Here is a 19,962-nt window from a genome sequence, read left to right as displayed (position 1 = left end):
GGGTGTGATAGGATACAATTTCTACTTTGTGGAAGCCCTGACCATTTTTTCAGTGGCAATATGAATGGAAAAACATTTTACAAGGTGTGGAATGCAAGTTATGTCAACAAAAATATTCACATAATCAGAAAAGTAGACCATGGGTTAAGTCTTTAATATTCATCCTTGGTATAAGGCGCCACTACAAAGAAATTAAAATATTACAGCAACGTTAGTTAACTCTGTTCAACAATACAAATTAAATTGCAACATCCTCCAAAGATAACAAAAGTTAAAACGGTGCTGCGCAGATGCTCTCTGTAAATAAAATCAATGAAAAGCACAATCTGCTTCTTACAAAACCTTAATGCACAAAGATACAGGATGTGAATAAGATCTTCAAAATGTTGCATGATCCAGTTTCGGTTAAAAATGTTTCCCCCTTTAGAACCTTCAGTCCACAGATATGACATTTCCTAGACAAAACAATGCAGGCACAAGGAAGAAAGTCTAAAGACTATCCCTGGATTATTTCAGTAGATATCCATACTTTAGTTCTCGCTCAAGACATTTTCCCCCAGTAACACAAGACAGATTGTTAATAGGCAAGTTTACACGATAAATATATGGCTGCATATAATATCAGTCATTTTATAAGTGCTTCATTCCCTCAGCATGCTAGACTTAGACTGTGCAACATACTGTATGAGCTATCAGTCAACTCCTCTTAGACAAAACATGTTCTATTACCCAGTGATTCCCTTAAGTGTTGTGGCACAAACAACTTGTACATAGCAAATTTATTTTTCTTTCAGGTGTCCTGACAAATGAGTAGGCCTCTTTATAGACTATACGGAGCGCTTTTCAAAGAGCAATGTTTTCAAAGTGTTTTTCTTTACATTACAGCTTTAGAATTTGAAATGTGTCATTGACTGCAATTTAGGCACAACGAACTGTACATTCTTAAAACATACTTTAATTGACCCATGTCTTTGTATTTAAAACCTCCTGAATAACAGGGCTTCACCCCAGACCCATCAGCAAAACCCATCCTCATCTACAGAACTCATCTCAATTCATGCACCTAGATGAGAAACTCCTGCAGTCTTCGGTATATAATAAAACACTTGAACTAGACTGTGCAGTATAGGATTAAAGCTAGTCTTCAATAAGAAAAGCACGGGAAAAAGCTAAAAGAGCTTTGTTACAATGTAGATATCCATGTAAGAGTACTTACAGTACATAGACAATGGTAAGTAACAGTGGTTCGTACAGGGACTGAAAATGGGAGGGCTTCAGTAGCTGAGTGGGCAAATATTCTGGAAATGGAATGATTCAATCATTTAGCCTGGTTCCAGATCAGTTTGTGCTTTAGCAAACTCCTGACGATCATTGACTCCTGACAATCGTTTTCATGCCATAAATACATGAAGAGGACTTTGACTGAAGCACATGCAGATCTGGGATCAGGCTATCAGTCATTAGCTCCTTAATCTCAGTCAGTCAGTGACGTTAAAGTCCATTTTCAGCACGATTTGAAGTACATCTACAGTATGTTACAGTACAGAATGCATGGGAGAGAATTATAGTAAATAATCTTTACCTTTCCCCTCCCGTTCTCTCCTCCCTCTAGGGGAGGCAGAAATGTTACGACTAAGTCAGTTATATTCATATAGATTTTGAGAATAAAAATAAACGTAAAGGATGTGACATTCTGCCAGTATAGACTACTAACCTGCTCTAGCCTGGGTGCCGGTCCGTTTCTGCATTACTCCCCTATCATTCTTATGCCAACATTAGAAGCAGAACCAGGCGGGCGCCCAGGCTAACACTGCTCTGGGAGAGATCAAGCATCCACCTCTTCTGCATCCTCCTTCTTGTCTTTCTTTCCCTCCCCCTCTCCTTCTCCCGTCTCGCTCCCATCCCGTCTGCGCTTGCGGTTCCGAGCACTGGCCTTGGATGCCGGCAGGGAGTCCATCCCCAGAACCTTGTGGATCTGACGGAATGCCAGCAGTCGCAGAGCATGCTGGAACCAGAGAAATGCGAGGAGAAGTGAATCAGTGGACTTCAAACACATTCCGTTCTCACACATATCAATGGGTGAAAATCAAACACAAATGGAGTGTAACCGGAGCTAGCACTTATAACTAAGGGGTTAAGTTAGGTGGATCTGTACCCATATAGTTTAGCCATGATTTCTTTACAGAAATCGGTATTCAACGTCTTCTGTATGCCACCCCATTTCCCAGTCTAAGGTGGTAGACTTCCAAACGTTACTGTTGATTATGCGCAATCACATGGTGAGAGTGTGGTAGTTACAGTACCTGCGCGCTGGCAGTAATGTCTTCCCGGGCTTGCTTGGTCATGCTCCCCAGAGCATCGGTTTGGGCTTTCTCACAGGGGTCCAGCAGCCCAGGACCGTCTGAGAGAAGGAACACAAATCACTCAAACTGATATATATATATATATATATATATGACTACTGCTACATTATTTATATTGTTCCACTCGCTGCTTACATACCACCGCACTGAACAACTTCTGCTTCAAGAATGTAAAGTAACACTGCTAGCTATGTATACCGCTGACAAAGTACGCTGTACAGTTCAAAATGCAAGTTTCCCCTGAATGACCTGTAATACGCATTAGAGAACAAAGAGGGTCCAGGTCAAAACAACTGCAGTAAATGTGGAGTGAGCGCACCCTGGCTAACTAATACTAACAAATAATACTGTCCAAATCCCTCACCTGGCAGTAGGATGCCCGTGGCGATACACTCCAGGACCCTACGCATAGCTTCCCCCGGGCTGAGGGGCCCTGTGGCACTGCTGATGGCCTTCTCTACCAGCAGCTCCATAGCCTGAACACAGGGAGTTCACACATACCACGTAAGACACAATTAAGAACTAACGTCAATTAGCTTCGTAAAAAAAAGGGGGGAAAAAAAGAAGCTGAACACAGAGACAGAACATCCTCACCCAGGCTGGCATCTTGCCCCAGGTCGGCACTCGCTGGCACAGATCACGCAACAGTCGAATGATGATCACACAGGACTGAAGACCGTTGGCACGAGCCTGTAGATACCACACACACACACGTTTCAGTGCACTGTTTTACCTAGGCCCTGTTTATGGACCATGTTTATGAAGATTCTGGGACTCAGTACTTAGGCGTTAGTCCCAGATCTGTTTGTGCGGTCTTGACAACTCCATTGCTGTCTTAGTCACGATCTGGGACTCGGGATACTTAGGAGTGAACATGTTTGCCATTGTACATATTCTCTTTACCTGGAACCACTTGGCATGTCTCAGAGCAGCTAGGTACTCCAGGCACTTCCTTTGGTTCAGAACGTCAGGAGGGTCTTTCTCAGGCATCCCTACAGTAGGAGAGGAACACACTGGCTCATTGATTACTGCTCTCACTCGTATGACTGTGTCCATCAGACCCACCTACAGTACTGTTTCACCCAGTTTCTCATGAGTTATGGGTAATAAGAGAGATAATGAAAGTCGGGAGGAAATATTAAGTGATTGCATTGGATGTGTTGAGTAACAAAATATGACAAACAGGGTAATTCAACTACTTTACCACTAATCCCTTCCATGGTAAGAAAATGTGCCAATAATGCATTCGATTTGGGAACTCAAGGAATTTTGATGTGGGACTTGTTAATGCATCCATTGCCATATCATGCCATTTATCAATAGACATATTGAAGTGAATAGACATATGGAATGTCAAATGGTAACTCCTTAGTCATTTAGAGCTGTAATTTCATAGAGATAAGCTACAGTAGCACAATGGGGCTTTCCATGTTCCATGTGGCAAGAGTCGTAGATGTTAGCGCCTCTGTTACAGGGGGGGAATGCATGTACATACTGTATGTTTTGCCAAGGTCTGCTGATACATGCGGACAAACTGATCAACAAACCCAAACAACAACTTAAGCAATGGGAAATATAAATTTTTAAACCTTTTCCAAGTACGGGTATTTACAGTGATAGAAAAAAAGGGGAGATCAGCTCACATAGGTGAGGGAGTGTTTTGCATCTCACAATGGTTCTACGAGTAGGCCGCAATGCGACAGGGGTTTAACTGTATAGCAGACTAATCAATTCAACAATCTCGTCCCAACTTCAATAGAGACCATTGTGTGGGGATAGAATGACACTCCAACACCTTGTCAATCAATACTTTGATGATGCCGTTTCAGTTAACAGGGATGAGAGAGGTTTCATGGCACCTCTTAAAACCCCATTAGCAACTATTGACTAACTATTGATAAGATGATAAATTGACATTAGCCTAGATGGAGATTAATAGTAACAAAATGACATTTACATCAAAAGTGATACAATTATTCCTGCATGTCATGTTAATGGAAGCACACTCATCCCTGGGCATTATCTTTGTATAGTTCATCACTTCCATTGTTTTTCTTCGTTTCCCTTGGGCATGTGTCCATAGACACACACACACAAACACACAAATGGCATAGAAAGGTCGGAGAGCCCTGCTTTAGATTTCCATATCGGACAAAGTAAAGTGGAAAACAGAGGGACTACTGGTACTGGAAATAATGGATAAATTAAAACAAGAGACAAATGAATGGGCGAGTCAATTCACTTCATACCTTCGAGGGTCGGGAGGGGAGAAACAAGTGTTATTCTACGATATCTATCACATTTGTATGAAAGTCTATGGGCTTGGTTAAAAGTCCCATTTTTTTTTTCTTTTTTTGAGTTTGAGCTTTGGAAGACACAGTGCATTTATTGGACTGAAAGCTTGGCTTCTCTAACCTTTCTCAGCCGCTTTGTCTCCTGCCTTTTCCTCCTTCTCAGGGGCAGGGTCCTCCCTCATCAGCGGCGAAGTTAGAGAGATGGTGACCTGCATTTTTGGCTCCTTGCTCGAAAAAATCACGATGTTGGCTTCCTCAGGGTGAGCCTGTACCTCATACTGATCTTCAGAAAATGTCTGCCGGTTAAAAGGACACTTTGGATTACTCACTACAGAGGGGGGGTATCTTTTTGGACTGGGGGGGCGGGGTGGGTTCGTTTGATGGGGCACTGGATTCATCTTAACTATGTTTTTGGCGCTAGATATTCAAATAATTCCTCAATAGCTGCATTTAACTTTAAAGAAATGCCCATTTATATAATCTTGCGGAAGTGGACAAATGCTTAAGAGACAGTAATTCTATTAACAGGTTTTTTCTTTGGGGGCTTCATGTAACCTTTGGGGCTATATTTAAACATGTACTCCCCTGTCTCTGTAGGGTACAGGTGTCATGACTCATAACCAGGCAGTGGTACTAAAGATCAGTCAAAAGCACTTCTGATGAAAAACACTATTATACCAGAACTTCAGAGGAAGGAAATGCGACACACACACACACCACAGTCTAATATGCAAATTGAATTTTTTATAAGACCTGGGTTCAAATAGTATTTGGTTTCTTTCAAATGCTTTGGACATTTAACTGAACCTGCTGGAGTGCCAGATGTGAAAATCCAGCAATCATTTTTGTTGACGATTCCATTGTGCCAGACAAGCTCATAACGTAAATCAGGCTAAATCATTTGAAAGAAAACGAATACCATTTGAACACAAGTCTTTTTGGTATAGGTCCTTTCCTTGACTGTTTCTTCTTGAATAGTCTTGATGCCCATCTGTAGGCTAAATGTTGTGACCACTGGTAAGGCACAGACTGGTATTGTGTCCCATCAGCACTAATCTTGGCATCTCAGGCACCACAGATGCAAATACACGTTTCACTGTTCAGAGGATTGCAGGTTTAGGAACTGAGCTCTGCAATACAGACAGAGGGGAAACCGCTCTCCTTGAATCATTAATGATACAGTGTTACCTTACAGTAAATTACTTTTCTAGTGTTGGTGCAGCCCTGATGACAACTTCATGACATGAAGTCAAGAGCTGTGGTTTGTCATTTGATTACAAAAATCAGACTTCCCCTTTTGACCAAATATAGCATCAAAGATGATCGGGAAAAGTCCCCAACTGTTCCTTAGAACGGTTGACGTGTTATTTTCTGGTGTATAATCCAACAGCATGTAGAAAAACCACACCATCTCATACACAGTGGATCCCAAAAGATATGATTCCACTTAAGGGAAGATGAGAATTATCTTACCGTCAGTTCTTTGGGCAACTGCTCAGCGATGTCTTTCAGTAGAGAGCTGGTGGGCTTCTTGGCAGCCAGCAGGATGAGCTCCACGTTCCTGTCCCCGTGGAGCAGCAGGCCCTTGGCCAGAATGCCAACCCTCATCACCCCCTTCAGCATACGGGCCGCCTGAGTGTCAGGTCTACACACCAGGGATCAGAGGTCAAGCAGGGATGGGTAAACAAAAATACACATCAGGCTACATGCTAAGGTTGAGCGATGTCTGGAATGATACATTGTCCTGTCCAAACATCGTTGATATACATTTGTATCGTCTACGCGTTGCTCAAAGAGGAGTCAATTGGCGGGAAGAAAGCAATATGAAAGACACATTGCTAGGCCTAAACAGTGCTAGACCTAGTTCTTTTTTTATCTAGTCTAGGCTTCATGATTTTCAAATTGGTAGAGCTATGATTCATATTAGCCTACCTTTTAAAAACAAATATTATAGCCATATCAAGTGTAGGCTAATTGGTTATTTCATATTGATCTAGATAAGCGCATTTGCAACATTCTTCCATTAAGCTACTTTCCAACAGTTTGACTGTAAAACCTGTCAACATTTACAAGTCCATCTTCCTACTGAGTTTGCTACTCTTGGACAGAGAAGGTGAACATGCTGGTGTTCCTTGCCAGAAACCTTTCGGTAGGCTGTAGATGTGTTTTAAAACAACTAGACCTAATGGTTCCTCGTTGCACTTCATTTAATTTGAAATGACTATATTCAAAGCCGAAAGACCTATAGGATAAGCTAAAATATTCTGTCAAACCTTGAAAGACTTGTTTTTTTTTTTGCACTAATTTCAGTTATTTTTATTTAATTTTTTTGTCTACTTTATTTTGTAACTTGTAGGCTTATATTTAGGATTTGTACAGTTCAGTAGGCAAAAGGCATATACTAATAGGCCTATTTGTTATTAGCATAAGCCAATGTTCATTCAAGTGTTATAAAGAGCGTTATAGGCTAAATCATTTATTTGATCTGATTGTTGTTGACTTATATAAATGCACAATCTGTAAGCTATTTCAAACACACTTTTGTTCCAGCTTATTGATAGTGCTGCTGTGGGAGCTTATGCCCAATTGCCCGTTACACAATTCAAGGACAGTAACAAAGACTTCAACAATATTATACATATTCGTTAATACGTTTAAATTTCTCAAAGTACCTTTCACTGCTACTTTTACTGACAGTAGCCTGTGTGTAGGCCTATATTATTGGCTTTTTGGTTTGCAAGGAGGGATTTTCCAACAGCGAAGTTGATTTTGCCCACACTTTAGTCAAGTAAAGCAGAAAAGTACCAGGTTTGTTTAAACTTCCTATTTGATTGGTTCAACTTGCAATGGTTTGTTCTCCCTCTCATTATTACTATATTATGTTATGTAGGATATTCGCAAACGAAATTGTGATGGAACGCCGTTAGACCTATAGATTCATTTGATGGTTGATATTGAAAGAGTAGGCTAGTATGCTTATGCCAACAACTCACATTTTAATTGAATGGGAAAATGGGGAGAAAGACAGAAATCAACATTTTAAAAACAATAAGCCAGATAACGGAGTGCCCACTGCAAAAGGCCCATGATCAGACGGAGGGGGGAGCGGGGACAGACCTTACCTGACATTTTTCCACAGATTTGGTGCTCTCTCTACAATCTACCTTGTTCTCTTGCATTTTGTGAATAGTCCAACTACCACATATGTATCGAAATGTATTAGGCTATGGCAAATAGGAAATAGGCCTTTTGGCATGTTGTCCTGCAGTGTGCTCAGACTCCGGAGGAGCAGACAAACTCAAATATATTTTAAAAAATGATTGTGACATCACGATGGTTGTCAAACATCGTCGATAGACGATGCAATCCTGAAAGCCCCCCAACCCTACTACACGCCGATGGCCCACACCAGGAGGGAACAGCATTACAGAACATTCCAATAGAAAGGTGTGCACTAGTACAGACCCATACAGCTCTTACCCTTTCTCGCCAGCATCAGCCTCTGTATCAGTCTTAGGAGCAACAGCGGGGGGCTCTTTCTCCAGCAGGGAGTCAGACACCAGTTTGAGGGCTCGCTCAGAGTGGGACACAATCCTCTGCACTGCCTGCAGCTCCTCCTCCACAGGGTAGACGGTGGAGTGTTTGGCCATGATGTGGCGATCGTCTGGGGAGTCTGGCCGACGCACGGGCTGCTAAGGGGAGAAGAGAAGAGCTGAATAGAACCAGTTTATCTCTACAACGAAATACGTCTGGAAACAAACTGAAAAGCTAAATACATCAATCCTGGTTGCACCAGTTTTCCCTCAAGTGATCAAGTTCACGTAGACCGAACATTGATTGAATCATTGATTCTCACCAGTAGGGGTGGCACTGGCATGCCAGGCCGGCTCATGAGTGGAGGGGGGGGCATCCTGCGTCTCTGCTCCCCCCAGTATAGCTGATCCTCCTCCATCCTCCTCCAGTATATGTCCTCCTCATAGCGCCTGGTAGCGGAGACAAATACAGCACAGGATTTTTAAATATTCAGACTGGGTAGATTTTTCTGCTGAGTTACCCGTCTGATGCTGATCAGGAGTTATAAGACATCTTTGAGACTGTTGAAAGGTATTTGTCCAGATTATGCAGGGGGATTCAAGAGTTTTCAGCACATAAGATGTTGGGTTTCAGAACTATATGGGTAATGGACTCAGCAGCAGGGTTCCCCTGCTCTGCCTTCCTCTGAAATCATCTCCAATAAAAAAAATATATTATATGGTATCCATCTGACTTTGGGTAAGTAGAAAAGGGCTTAATTGCCAAAATCTCGCACTGTTTAACCCCAAATGGATGACAAGGATTTTTGGGGCGAGTAAGCTTGATCCTAGACCTATGCCTAAGCAAGGCTCTGACCTCATCTCTGTGTGCCAGCTGCTGTCTGGCTCTGACATCATCCCTGTGTGCCAGCTGCGGTCTGGCTCTCACCTCATCTCTGTGTGCCAGCTGCTGTCTGGCTCTGACCTCATCTCCAAGTGCCAGCGCTGCTCATCATCCCTCTGTCTCTTCAGCACAGCCTTCTGTTTCTGTTTCCTAAGTTTGCCCTCCTGCAGTTTCCTGGCCCGGTTACTGGGCTTGATCTCCACCGGCAGCTCTGGGTTCACCTTCTTCTACAGGAGGGGAATGAAGGGATAGTAACAATGTCAAGAGCTGTCTTTCATACAGTAGCAGTCAAACATTTGGACACACCTACTCATTACAGGATTTTCCTTTATTTTTACCATTTTCTAAATTATAGAATTATAGTGAAGACAAAAACAATGAAATAACACATATGGAATCATGTAGTGTTAAACAATCTAAAAAGTGTTAAATCAAAATATTTTTAGATTTGAGATTCTTCAAAGTAGCCACCCTTTGCCTTGATGACAGCTTTGCACTCTTGGAATTCTCTCAAACAGCTTCATGAGGTAGTCACCTTGAATGCGTTTCAATTAACAGGTGAGCCTTCTTAAAAGTTAATTTGTGATATTTCTTTCCTTCTTAATGCACTTGAGCCAATAAGTTGCATTGTGACAAGGTAGGGGGGCGGGGGGTATACAGAAGATAGCCCTATTTGGTAAAAGACCATGTCCATATTATAGCAAGAACAGCTCAAATAAGCAAAGAGAAACGACAGCCCATTATTACTTTAAGACATGAAGGTCAGTCAATATGGAAAATGTCAAGAATTTTGGAAGTTTCTTCAAGTACAATCGTAAAAACCAAGCCACAGGAATGGAAGACCCACAGTTACCTCTGCTGCAGAGGACAAGTTCATTAGCGTTACCAGCCTCAGAAATTGCAGCCCAAATAAATGCTTCAAGTAACAGACATCAACATCAATTGCTCAGAGACTACGTAAATCAGGCCTTCATGGTCAAATTGCTGCAAAGAAACCACTACTAAAGGACACCAATAAGAAGAAGACTTGCTTGGGCCAAGAAACACAAGTAATGGACATCAGACCGGTGGAAATCTGTACTTTGGTCTGAAGTCCAAATTGGAGATTTCTGGTTCCATCCACCATGTCTTTTTTGAGACATGATGTGGGTGAACGGATGATCTCTGCATGTGTGTTTCCCACCGTAAAGCATGGAGGAGGTGGTGTTATGGTGTGGGGGTACTTTGCCGGTGACACTGTCTGTGATTTACTTAGAATTCAAGGCACACTTAACCAGCATGGCAACCACAGCATTCTGCAGCGATACGCCATCCCATCTGGTTTGCGCTGAGTGGGACTATCATTTGTTTTTCAACAGGCCACCAAACTGTGTTAGGGCTATTTGACCAAGGAGAATGATGGAGTGCTGTATCAGATGACCTGGCCTCCACAATCCCCTGACCTCAACCACATTGAGATGGTTTGGGATGAGTCAGACAGCAGAGTAAAGGAAAAGCAGACAACATGTGCTCAGCATGTGGGAACTCCTTTAAGACTGAATACTGTTGGAAAAGCATTCCAGGTGAAGCTGGTTGAGAGAATGCCATGTGTGCAAAGCTGTCAAGCCAAAGGGTGGCTATTTGAAGAATCTCAAATATAAAACATTTGTTTAATCCTTTCTTGGTTACTACATGATTCCATGTGTTATTATATAGTTTTGATGTCTTCAGTATTATTCTACAATGTAAAAAAATAAATTAAAAAACCTTGAATGAGTAGGTGCCCAAACTTTTGACTGGTACTGTACATTCACACATACCCCTAGTGAGTAGTAGGCTCTCAAACTGAGAAGTATGCATATAGCAGTCATGCAAATCAATTATAATTTGATGTAAATTACATAATTCAACTGATGGCCAAATGACAAGGGGGCTACAGGACATTGCAAGCAATTTCTACATCCTGCCTAGACAAAGTCTGCCATCTAGTGGTGATAGTTTTGCTGTGACTTGACATACACTTGTACAACAGGTCAAAGAGTTCCATGCTTACATTAGTCAATTCATTTTGCCAGTACAATAAGTACATTGTAGTACGTAGCGGTTAGCTCTAGAAACACCTTGCACAAATGTTTCGCCATATGATGCACTCTCTGACCTTGTACTGCAGCCGGTGCCTGCGTCCCTTTAGGTGCATGTCTTTAGCGTTGGGGTCATTGAAACTGCATTCACAGAGTTTACAGTGGAAGCGAATCACCTTCCCATCATCATTACGCACCTTCCCATCATCAAAATGGAAACTTGCATTAGAACATAGCATAACCTTCGCATATTTTACAAATGATTAGTGAATCAAGAAAAACAACTCCTACCTCCTCCACATAGTCATGTCCCACAGGCTGGACGTCCCCCTGCCCCCCCACTCCTTCCCCATCCTCATCGTCACTCGTGGTCTCGCTTTTAGAAGCGGTTGCTAACTGCTTGTCCTCATCCACCTTGGCTGATGGAGGGGTGGCCAGCTTGTTGGCTGTCAAGAGGAAGGCCAAATATTAGTACGGTGCAACTTAGAAGTGTAGTTTGAGTCCAAAATTACTGCTTCAATTATCCAGCATTGGTTTAATCTGTCAGCACAGATATCATAGTCACAACTACTAAACACAAATTTCTTGGGAAGATTTACCAAGGGTTATTTTGGGTGTGATTTGCTTCTTCACAGGTGCTGGGGCCTTGACGGCGTTTACGACCACCGGTTTGGGTGGCGCTACAGGGGCAGTTGACGTGACGACAATAGGGGTCGTCTTCCCAGCGGTCGACGTTGAGATAATCGGAGCATTGTTCACTAAAATGGGTTCAGTTGACGGTATAGGTTTGCCTAGTTTGGTGTGGAGCTTCACCACCTATAAGGGAGAGAAATAACACAAACCATTGTGAGCTGGGATATCACATAGATACCTTATTAAAAGTGGTACACTAACGAAACACCAACATTTACAACTATCACAGAGCTGATCTAGACAAATTAACTAACTAAACAGTGCTTCAATTAGCTAGCTAAACAGGGCTTCAATTAGCTAGCTAGCTGCCTGATGTTTATCTTCCTGTCAGTGCAGCTGTGCTACCTTCTGGTGCTTGGCCCCTCGGATATGGGCAGCGTACGCGTCTACGCCAGTGCAGGCAACGTCACATAGTTCACAGCGCAGCTGGGTCTGAATCCCCCGGGGCCCGTTGCTCCCCACCGCGCTGCCAGATTTCAGAGCAGCCTCCTTCTTCTTGTGCTTCTGGCCCTCGAGGTGTTCCCGGTACGTCTGCAGAGAAATCCATTCAACAGTTAATTCAACATCCCTAGAAAAACAAACCTGCAAAAAACATTGAATGTCAACCCTGGGTTTCTACAGTATGTCTCATCTTAGGCACATTACATGTTTAACTGTTCTGCCTGCAGCTATGGAACCCTGACCTGTTCACCAGACGTGCTACCTTGTCCTGGACCTGCTGTTTTCGACTCTCTCTCTCTCTCTCTCTCTCTCTCTACCGCACCTGCTGTCTCTAACTCTGAACTGACATGTACTCCTGAGGTGCTGACCTGTTGCACCCTCTACAACCACTGTGATTAATATTATTTGACCCTGCTGGTCATCTATGAACGTTTGAACATCTTGGTCATGTTCTGTTATAATCTCCACCCGGCACAGCCAGAAGAGGACTGGCCACCCCTCAGACCTTGGTTCCCTTTCAGGGTTTTTCCTAGGTTCCAGCCTTTCTACTGAGTTTTTCCTACCTACCGTGCTTCTACATCTGCATTGCTTGCTGTTTTGGGTTTTAGGCTGAGTTTCTGTATAGCACTTTGACATCGGCTGATGTAAAAAGGGATTTATAAATACATTTGATTGATGTTAAAATACTGTACATTCAGTTGACTCTGTAGTCGTTACGTCCGTTGCCAACAAATGACCTGTCCCTCTCATAACGTATCACCCAGACAGTTCACCACTACCTGCGGGCCAGCACAGCTGATCTTGCAGATGTCACAGTAGTGCAGCTGGGGCTGCTTGGGTGGCCCTTTGGGCTTCTGCAGCCTGTTCTGGTGGAACATGGGCTTCTTGTAGGCGTTGACTGTGGGAGCGGTCACCATGTTGCTGCCCGCGTTGCTCCAGGAAGAGCTGGTGAGCTGCTTGTGAGGCAGCTGCATGGACGGCTGGGGCTGCTGGGGTGGCGGCTGGGGAGCAGGCAATTGTGCAGGTTGGTAGTAGGAGGGGGTGGAAGTGTAGCCACTCGAGTCATAAGTAGAGTAGCTGATGCCTAAGGTGAGAGATGGAGAGTTGAGACGGGGCAGAAGGGAGGGGGTCACACACTAAAAACACATGCTGTGACAAATATGCAGGCTGTGCTTGCTTGAATTTCACAAGGGTTGATCCTGGCGCTAAATGTGGAGCTCTGGGAGTGTGGGAAGAAGCTCTCTCTCTTACCCGAGTAGGAGGTGGCAGCTGTGGAGTTGAAGGAGGAGCAAGGGGTGTAAGACGAGATGGGAGTTGGAGGCTGCTGAACACTGGTGGACACTGGGTAGATGTTATAGCTGGTGGACACTGAGCTAGCGGGGGCCAGAGGCTTTAAAGCTGTGACCTGCCTCTGTGGTGGAGGGGGCTGGCTGTACGCCGTGCTGACTGGACTGTAGCCACTCTTCACACCTACAGGGAACAATAAATCATCATCACAGTGTTGTTAAACAGGCTTTTCTCCAGTTACACAACATTCAATACATGGGCTTTTGCAGTATACCAGCAGCCATGTTCTTTTGCACAATAGTATGTTCTCATGAATAGTGTATAAAACGATGTATTGTCACATTCAGAGAGAACCTTTCAAATGAATAGGTGGCTCTTGCATTGCAGTGTTATGATTGTCTGTGTGGGATTACGCATGGGAATGAGGTTGGCAAAGACTCACCTGTCTGGTAGTAAGCTTCCGTTGGTGTCCGCTGGGCTGGAGCTATACTTGTCTGGTAGTACTGCTTAGTCTCATAACTAGTGACTGCAGGTGGGCGTCCGTAACTGTAGTTATCCTGAAAGTTTGTTTTACAGAGTAAAACATGCATAGCAAAAAAAAAGTGTATGCAAAACAGATTGTGACTTGAACATTCTAAAACTCTCCCCAGGTACTTGCATTTATATACAATAGCTAATAGATAAAACACGACGACAGCACGCAACGGGATGCTAAAGAAAGGAAATGGAACTAACCGTTTCAGTGTATACCGGTAGCTGGTACGCCTGTGGGGTGGTGGTAGGTTGGGGCGTAGGGTCCGGCTGCCGATAGCCATAATCTGGGGGGGCAGGGTGGGTCTGGTAGGCCGCCAGGTAGGGGGCAGAGGCCACGGGCCTGGCTGCTTGTGCAGGGGCAGGGGCATAGGAGGCGGTCACTGCATGGGCCACGGCAGGAGCCGGCTGAACACTGTAGCTGGCTGTGGTGGGGTGGGCAAAGGCCGGTGGAGGCTGAACGCTGTGGTGACAGAGACAAGATGGAGAAGTTGGAGTGAAGAATGAGGCACATTGTAAACAGAAAATGCTCTGTCAAGCCCATCTCTAAATGGTAAGTGTGTAGTCTGAGTACTGTACAACTAGGCCATTTCCTGTCGTCAACATATATTTCTCTCGTCAAACACTGTTGCCTACCGAACATGAACATTTCATAATGTGGATTTAAAAACTTGTAGAAGAGTTCGAAGCTAGCATCTTCAATCAAAAGATAACATTTACAAACAGCATCAACTGTGGCTGTCTAGAGACAGGCTATCTATTAAATAGGATCATGCTTGATGCATTTACCTACAGCACACACTGCCCTGATTTGTTGAGCCCCCTATTTACTGAAACCAGTTTAAGTTAAACAATTACTCAAGGATGAGTCCTGAAAGAACTCATCCCCTACAATACAGATAATACTGCGCAGACTACGACACTCTGCATGAAATCAATTTCCTGCAGAATATGCAATGCCAAAAGGATGACCTTGCAAACAAAGCAACAGCCTTATGATTAGCATGGATTGTGATGCTAACAAACAGCATTCCCAAACACAGGTGTTCTAAAATCATCTGTCAGCATTTTGTCTGGAATAACCCAAGCTTTGTTTCATGTGGGAAAAGGACATAAATGTAATGGATTATGGGGAGAATAAGCACCCAAATTAAAGCTGCGAAAATGTTTAGGCTGTTCCTCACACTGTAGTGTACTGGTACACAACTACACACAAGGCAGACAATGCTAAGGAACTTGACCAACGAAAGCAATGTTTCTATAAAAGTAGAGTGCAATGATGTCGACAGTCAGGTAGCATATGTAATGATCCCGATTTATGCACAAAAAGAATTATACATGATTACTGTAATCAACATCAGCCACTGCTGCACCACTAGTTCAGAGGCATCAACTGAGACTGAAAGGTGTCACTCAAATCAATAATAGGCCTACAGCAGATGCAGAATGAGCTGGCAACGAGTAGCTCTAGGCTGCCATGTAAACATCTGGGAATAGTGTTCATGTATGGTGGTGACGGTTAAAAACAAAGTATTCTGACTGTAAAATAGGTTGGCAACATATTTCTAGGTTGCAGTTTGAGTTTGAAGCCGCAAAGGATCCACCCTCTGGAATGCAAGGGTTACTGATCTGGTTGGCTGATAATACATTTGACATCTTAGTCATTTAGCAGACGTTCTTATCCAGAGCGACTTAGTTGTGAGTGCATTAATTTCATAAAATGTTTTTCTAATTACTGGTCCTTGTGGGAATCGAGCCCACAACCATGACATTGCAAGCGGCATGCTCTACCAACTGAGCCACATGGAATATTATAGCCAAAACTAATATTATTCATTGTCACGGCTGCCAGGTTCACTTGACATGACTCTCTGGATATTAGAATGACAGTACACAGACACTGACATTAGGCAACAATTATTTATTTAGCAAGTAAAGTTAGCAAGAAGGGGCGGCAGCGTAGCCTAGTGGTTAGAGCGTTGGACTAGTAACCAGAAGGTTGCGAGTTCAAACCCCCGAGCTGACAAGGTACAAATCTGTCGTTCTGCCCCTGAACAGGCAGTTAACCCACTGTTCCCAGGCCGTCATTGAAAATAAGAATATGTTCTTAACTGACTTGCCTGGTTAAATAAAGGTAAAATGAAAAAAAATGAAAAGAAGCTAGCACTTATTTTTTCAAGGGGCTGCTCCTCCCCAAAAAAGCTTAACCCAATGCTAGTTAAGCAGGACAAATTTTGGAATGTTTACCTTTTAATCATTTAGCAGACGCTCTTAACCAGAGCGACTTACAGTTAGTGCATTAATCTTAAGATACTGTAGCTAGGTGGGACAACCACATATCACAGTTATAGTAAGTACATTATTCAGAAAAGTCATGGCTACGAGAGAAATTAGTCAAGTGTGAGTGCTAGTTCAAGAGAGGCTGCAGCATTCTGGATAAGTTGGTGGCACAAGCAAGGAGCCCAGCCAACAGAGAGTTACAGTAGTCCAGACTGTAGAGGACAAGTGCCTGGATTATAGAAATGATAGGAGAGATAGCAATGATAGGAGAGACCATGTGATGACATGACAGAGTTGAGTAACTTGGTGTATAGCAAGAAGAGGAGAGGGCCTAGAACCGAGCCCTGGGGAACACCAGTACTGAGTGTACATGGTGCAGACACAGATCCTCTCCACGTCACCAAGTAGAAACGGCCTGCCAGGTAAGATGCAATACAAGAGTGTGCAGAGCCCTGAGAGGGTAGAGGGGATGATCTGATGGTTCACAGTGTGGCAGTGGATAGATCTAGGACAGGGGTACTGAAGTACTATTTGAGAAGGTCCGGTCACAAATTTCCTAGGTGGCAAAGGTCAGGATGGATAATGTAATTTATCAGCGTAGTAACAAACCCCCACCTCACAACCCATGCGACCCCAAACTGTTCACACCCCTCTTGTTGGCGGAGAGAAGATTGTAGTTTTAAAGCAAATTTCCCACAATTCTACACATTGAGGCAGAGATTTTAAGGGCTGTTTTAAAGCTAATTTCATGCAATTCAACACATTCTTCCATGTCTTGTGCGTTTATATGCTAACAGGGGAGAGAGAGTCAGCTTTGGCAGCGCGGAAAGCCTCCTTGACACAGAGAAGTCTTGGTTGAGTGACCCGTCTTGAAGCCTCACTGGTTAAAGCCAAGAAGATCATTCTGAGAGATATAGCGACAGAGTTGGTCAGAGACTGGTGGAAAAGAGTTGCCTAGGGTTAGAGCAAGCTTGAAATGTATAATGGTAGAAAGTGGCTTTAGCAGCAGATAGAGAGGAAGGGAAGGTAGAGAGGAGGGGGTGAAAGGATGATAGGTCCTCTGGAAGTTTAGTTTCCTTCATTTTCACTCTTTGCAATGAGTCGCTCAGCTACAGAGCAAGAGGGGAGGGCCAAGCCGGCCGGGAGGAAAGGGGACAGTGCGAGTCATAGGATGTAGAAAGGGAGGATAGTAAGGTCGAAGAGGCAGAATCAGGAGGGAGAAGGATTTAGCAGAAGGGAGAGATGATAGAAGAGGAGAGAGTAGTGGGAGAGAGAAAGCGAAGATTGCAATGGCGTATGACCATCTCGGTAGGGGGTGCGTGGCTATGGTTGGAAGAGAGGGAGACAGAAAAGGAAACAAAGTGATCAGAGACCTGGATGGGGTTTAAAGTGAGATTAGCAGGTGAGCAGCCTCCTAGAAAAGATGAGGTCAAGTGTATTGCCTGCCCTGTGAGTGGGAGGGGATTGGGAAAGGGTGAGGTCAAAAGCGGCAAGGAGGGGAAAGAGAAAGTTGGAAAGAAATGCATTGAAGGCAGACGTCGGGAGGTTGAAGTCGCCCATTACGAAGAGTAGTGAGCCATCTAAAAATGTGCTTATCAAGGTGTCAAGCTCATTAAGGAACTCTAAAGGCACCTGTTGGGCAATAGATGACAATGTTAAGCTTGAGTGGACAAGTGACAGTATGGAATTCAAATGAGGAGATGGACAGGTGAGTGAGGGAGGAGAAAATAGAAAATCGGCACTTCGGAAAAATGAGCAGCCCTGTGCCACCACCGCAGCAACCAGATGCTCTCGGAGTACGAGATAAAATGTAGTCAGATGTAGAGCAGCTGGAGTAGCAGTGTTCTCTGGGGTGACTCATGTTTCTGTCAGGGACAAAACATCTAGGGACTGAAGGGCAGCATAGGCTGAGCAGGGTACACTAAATTAGAAGGGTTGCAGCCAATGGTTGGGGAGCGTCTGTAAAGCCTACATGTAGAGGAGTAGACTGGGATAGAACACAGAGTTGCTAAAATGACATCTGAAAATAACTAGGTGAGATACTCAAGTGAGAGAGGTGTAGAGCCTTCCGCTCTTTCCTTCCTCAAATAACTCAGTGGAGCCATTTTTGTTTCGAACCACAACAATCACAAATTGCCCTGCCCATTAATCAAGGTCGATGTGTCAACAATCTGCAAGTTATGAGCAGTCAGCAGTTCACACACCAAGTGGCTACTGGGAAGAAGGGCAGCACTTAAAGTAGATGGCCCTAGCTAGCAAAAAGACAGTACTAGACAACAAATTAAGACAAACAATTATACTTCTCACTCCTGGAGAGATCAGGAGTCCTCTAGTTATATAAATATGTTAGAACAAAACAACCCTCTACATTTATAACAAGGAATGATGTCGGCTCTATTCATAGCATCTCTATCTGCAACTTAACGGCCTAAAAATGTAGCATATTCGCCCAAAATGTGACTGCTAGTTTGAAGCTGACCAGGGGCATATTCATTACGCCGATTTTTGTTGCAAAACGTTTCTTAAACGGAACGGGGAGGGGGGGAACTATCTGAATTTGTCCAATAATAGAAACTTTAGTTTTCGTTGCAAAACGCAACTGTTTGGACTAATGATTACACCTCTGGACCTCAATTCAACTCATTCGTATGTCCCTACCGCTAGGAAAAAAAGCTAAATAGATAGCCATTTTACTACACAGATATCAAGCTAGGTACAGTAGCTAGTTAATCATATTTGCTAAACGATTGAGAGTTTGAGGTTTCATTACATTTCAAGTGCGAAGCTCTCCCTAGCCAGGCAAGAATGGAACCTGCTTTGATGCCTAACAGTAACGTTAGCTAGCTAACTAATCTGGCTAGCATATCCATTGCACTCCCAAGGCCTCGAGATAGCAATATCGCACCGGCAATGAGGCGTTTGGAGGCATACTCGTCGCAACAAGACCGGGCGACGACTCGGGATGAGTGCATGCTACCCATAGCCAGAAGCTATGTAATTACCTGTACTGCGGACCGGCACCATGAGTGAACCCATAATAATTGCTTGCAGCCATCTTGGCATCTACTGTAACCGGACCACCAGACTGGATCCGCTATCTGTCACGTGTCCGTCAGGTACCATTCGCGCGCACGCTTGGATATTTAACCACATAGACGTCACAGGGGCTATAAAACTGAAGCATCCGCCCAATGTTTTTTCACCGCCAAATGTGGTAGTGAGAGGATGTCTTGTAGTGGCAGATGATGGAGCTAGGTGAAACTGGGCAGACATTCTGCAAATGTTATCATTGATGAAACATCGGATCAAAAAATATATGTTCCCAAAACTATAACATGTTACGAACACAGTAAAGTTTTATAAACTTCACGCTTTGCCAAAGTCGCGTTGCTTAGAATGAATGCACGGCTGACTGAGTTTGTGCACACGCGCACTAAAGAGTAGGCGTTCCCTACCGGAAATATGAAAATATATGCTACCACGAGCCAATACGATCTCGCAAACTCGTGCTTGGCTTTGCCCACCTCCTTTCTTGTTCTGCCCACTATATGCTTCATTTGCTCACACTGTAAACGAGAGAGATTAACAATCTTGGGT

At 43.8% G+C, this 19,962-nt stretch overlaps 1 protein-coding gene across 2 annotated transcripts; it reads right to left on the bottom strand.

Moving 5' to 3' along the window:
* Positions 1-133: 133 nt before the first annotated feature.
* Positions 134-19,701, bottom strand: LOC118388724 (zinc finger RNA-binding protein-like). Of its 2 annotated transcripts, none has more exons than XM_035778130.2 (19): positions 19,368-19,701; positions 14,290-14,548; positions 13,997-14,111; positions 13,519-13,737; positions 13,047-13,351; positions 12,172-12,357; positions 11,733-11,949; positions 11,425-11,579; positions 11,211-11,330; positions 9,119-9,300; positions 8,514-8,640; positions 8,138-8,346; positions 6,131-6,302; positions 4,779-4,953; positions 3,267-3,355; positions 2,958-3,053; positions 2,728-2,839; positions 2,304-2,401; positions 134-2,005 (listed from the first exon to the last, which is right to left on the bottom strand). In XM_035778130.2, exons 1-19 carry the CDS (start codon positions 19,418-19,420, stop codon positions 1,826-1,828), a joined length of 3,069 nt encoding a protein of 1,022 aa, XP_035634023.1. In that variant the 5' UTR covers positions 19,421-19,701; the 3' UTR covers positions 134-1,825. The 2 variants fall into 2 exon arrangements, with proteins under 2 accessions (XP_035634023.1, XP_035634013.1); XM_035778120.2 differs by having other exon boundaries at positions 8,138-8,349; positions 19,368-19,697.
* Positions 19,702-19,962: the final 261 nt, after the last annotated feature.

The sequence above is a fragment of the Oncorhynchus keta genome, chromosome 1 (genome assembly GCF_023373465.1).
Source record: "Oncorhynchus keta strain PuntledgeMale-10-30-2019 chromosome 1, Oket_V2, whole genome shotgun sequence".
In the NCBI taxonomy this organism is placed as follows: Eukaryota; Metazoa; Chordata; class Actinopteri; order Salmoniformes; family Salmonidae; genus Oncorhynchus; species Oncorhynchus keta.
This window is presented reverse-complemented; position numbering and strand designations above follow the sequence as displayed.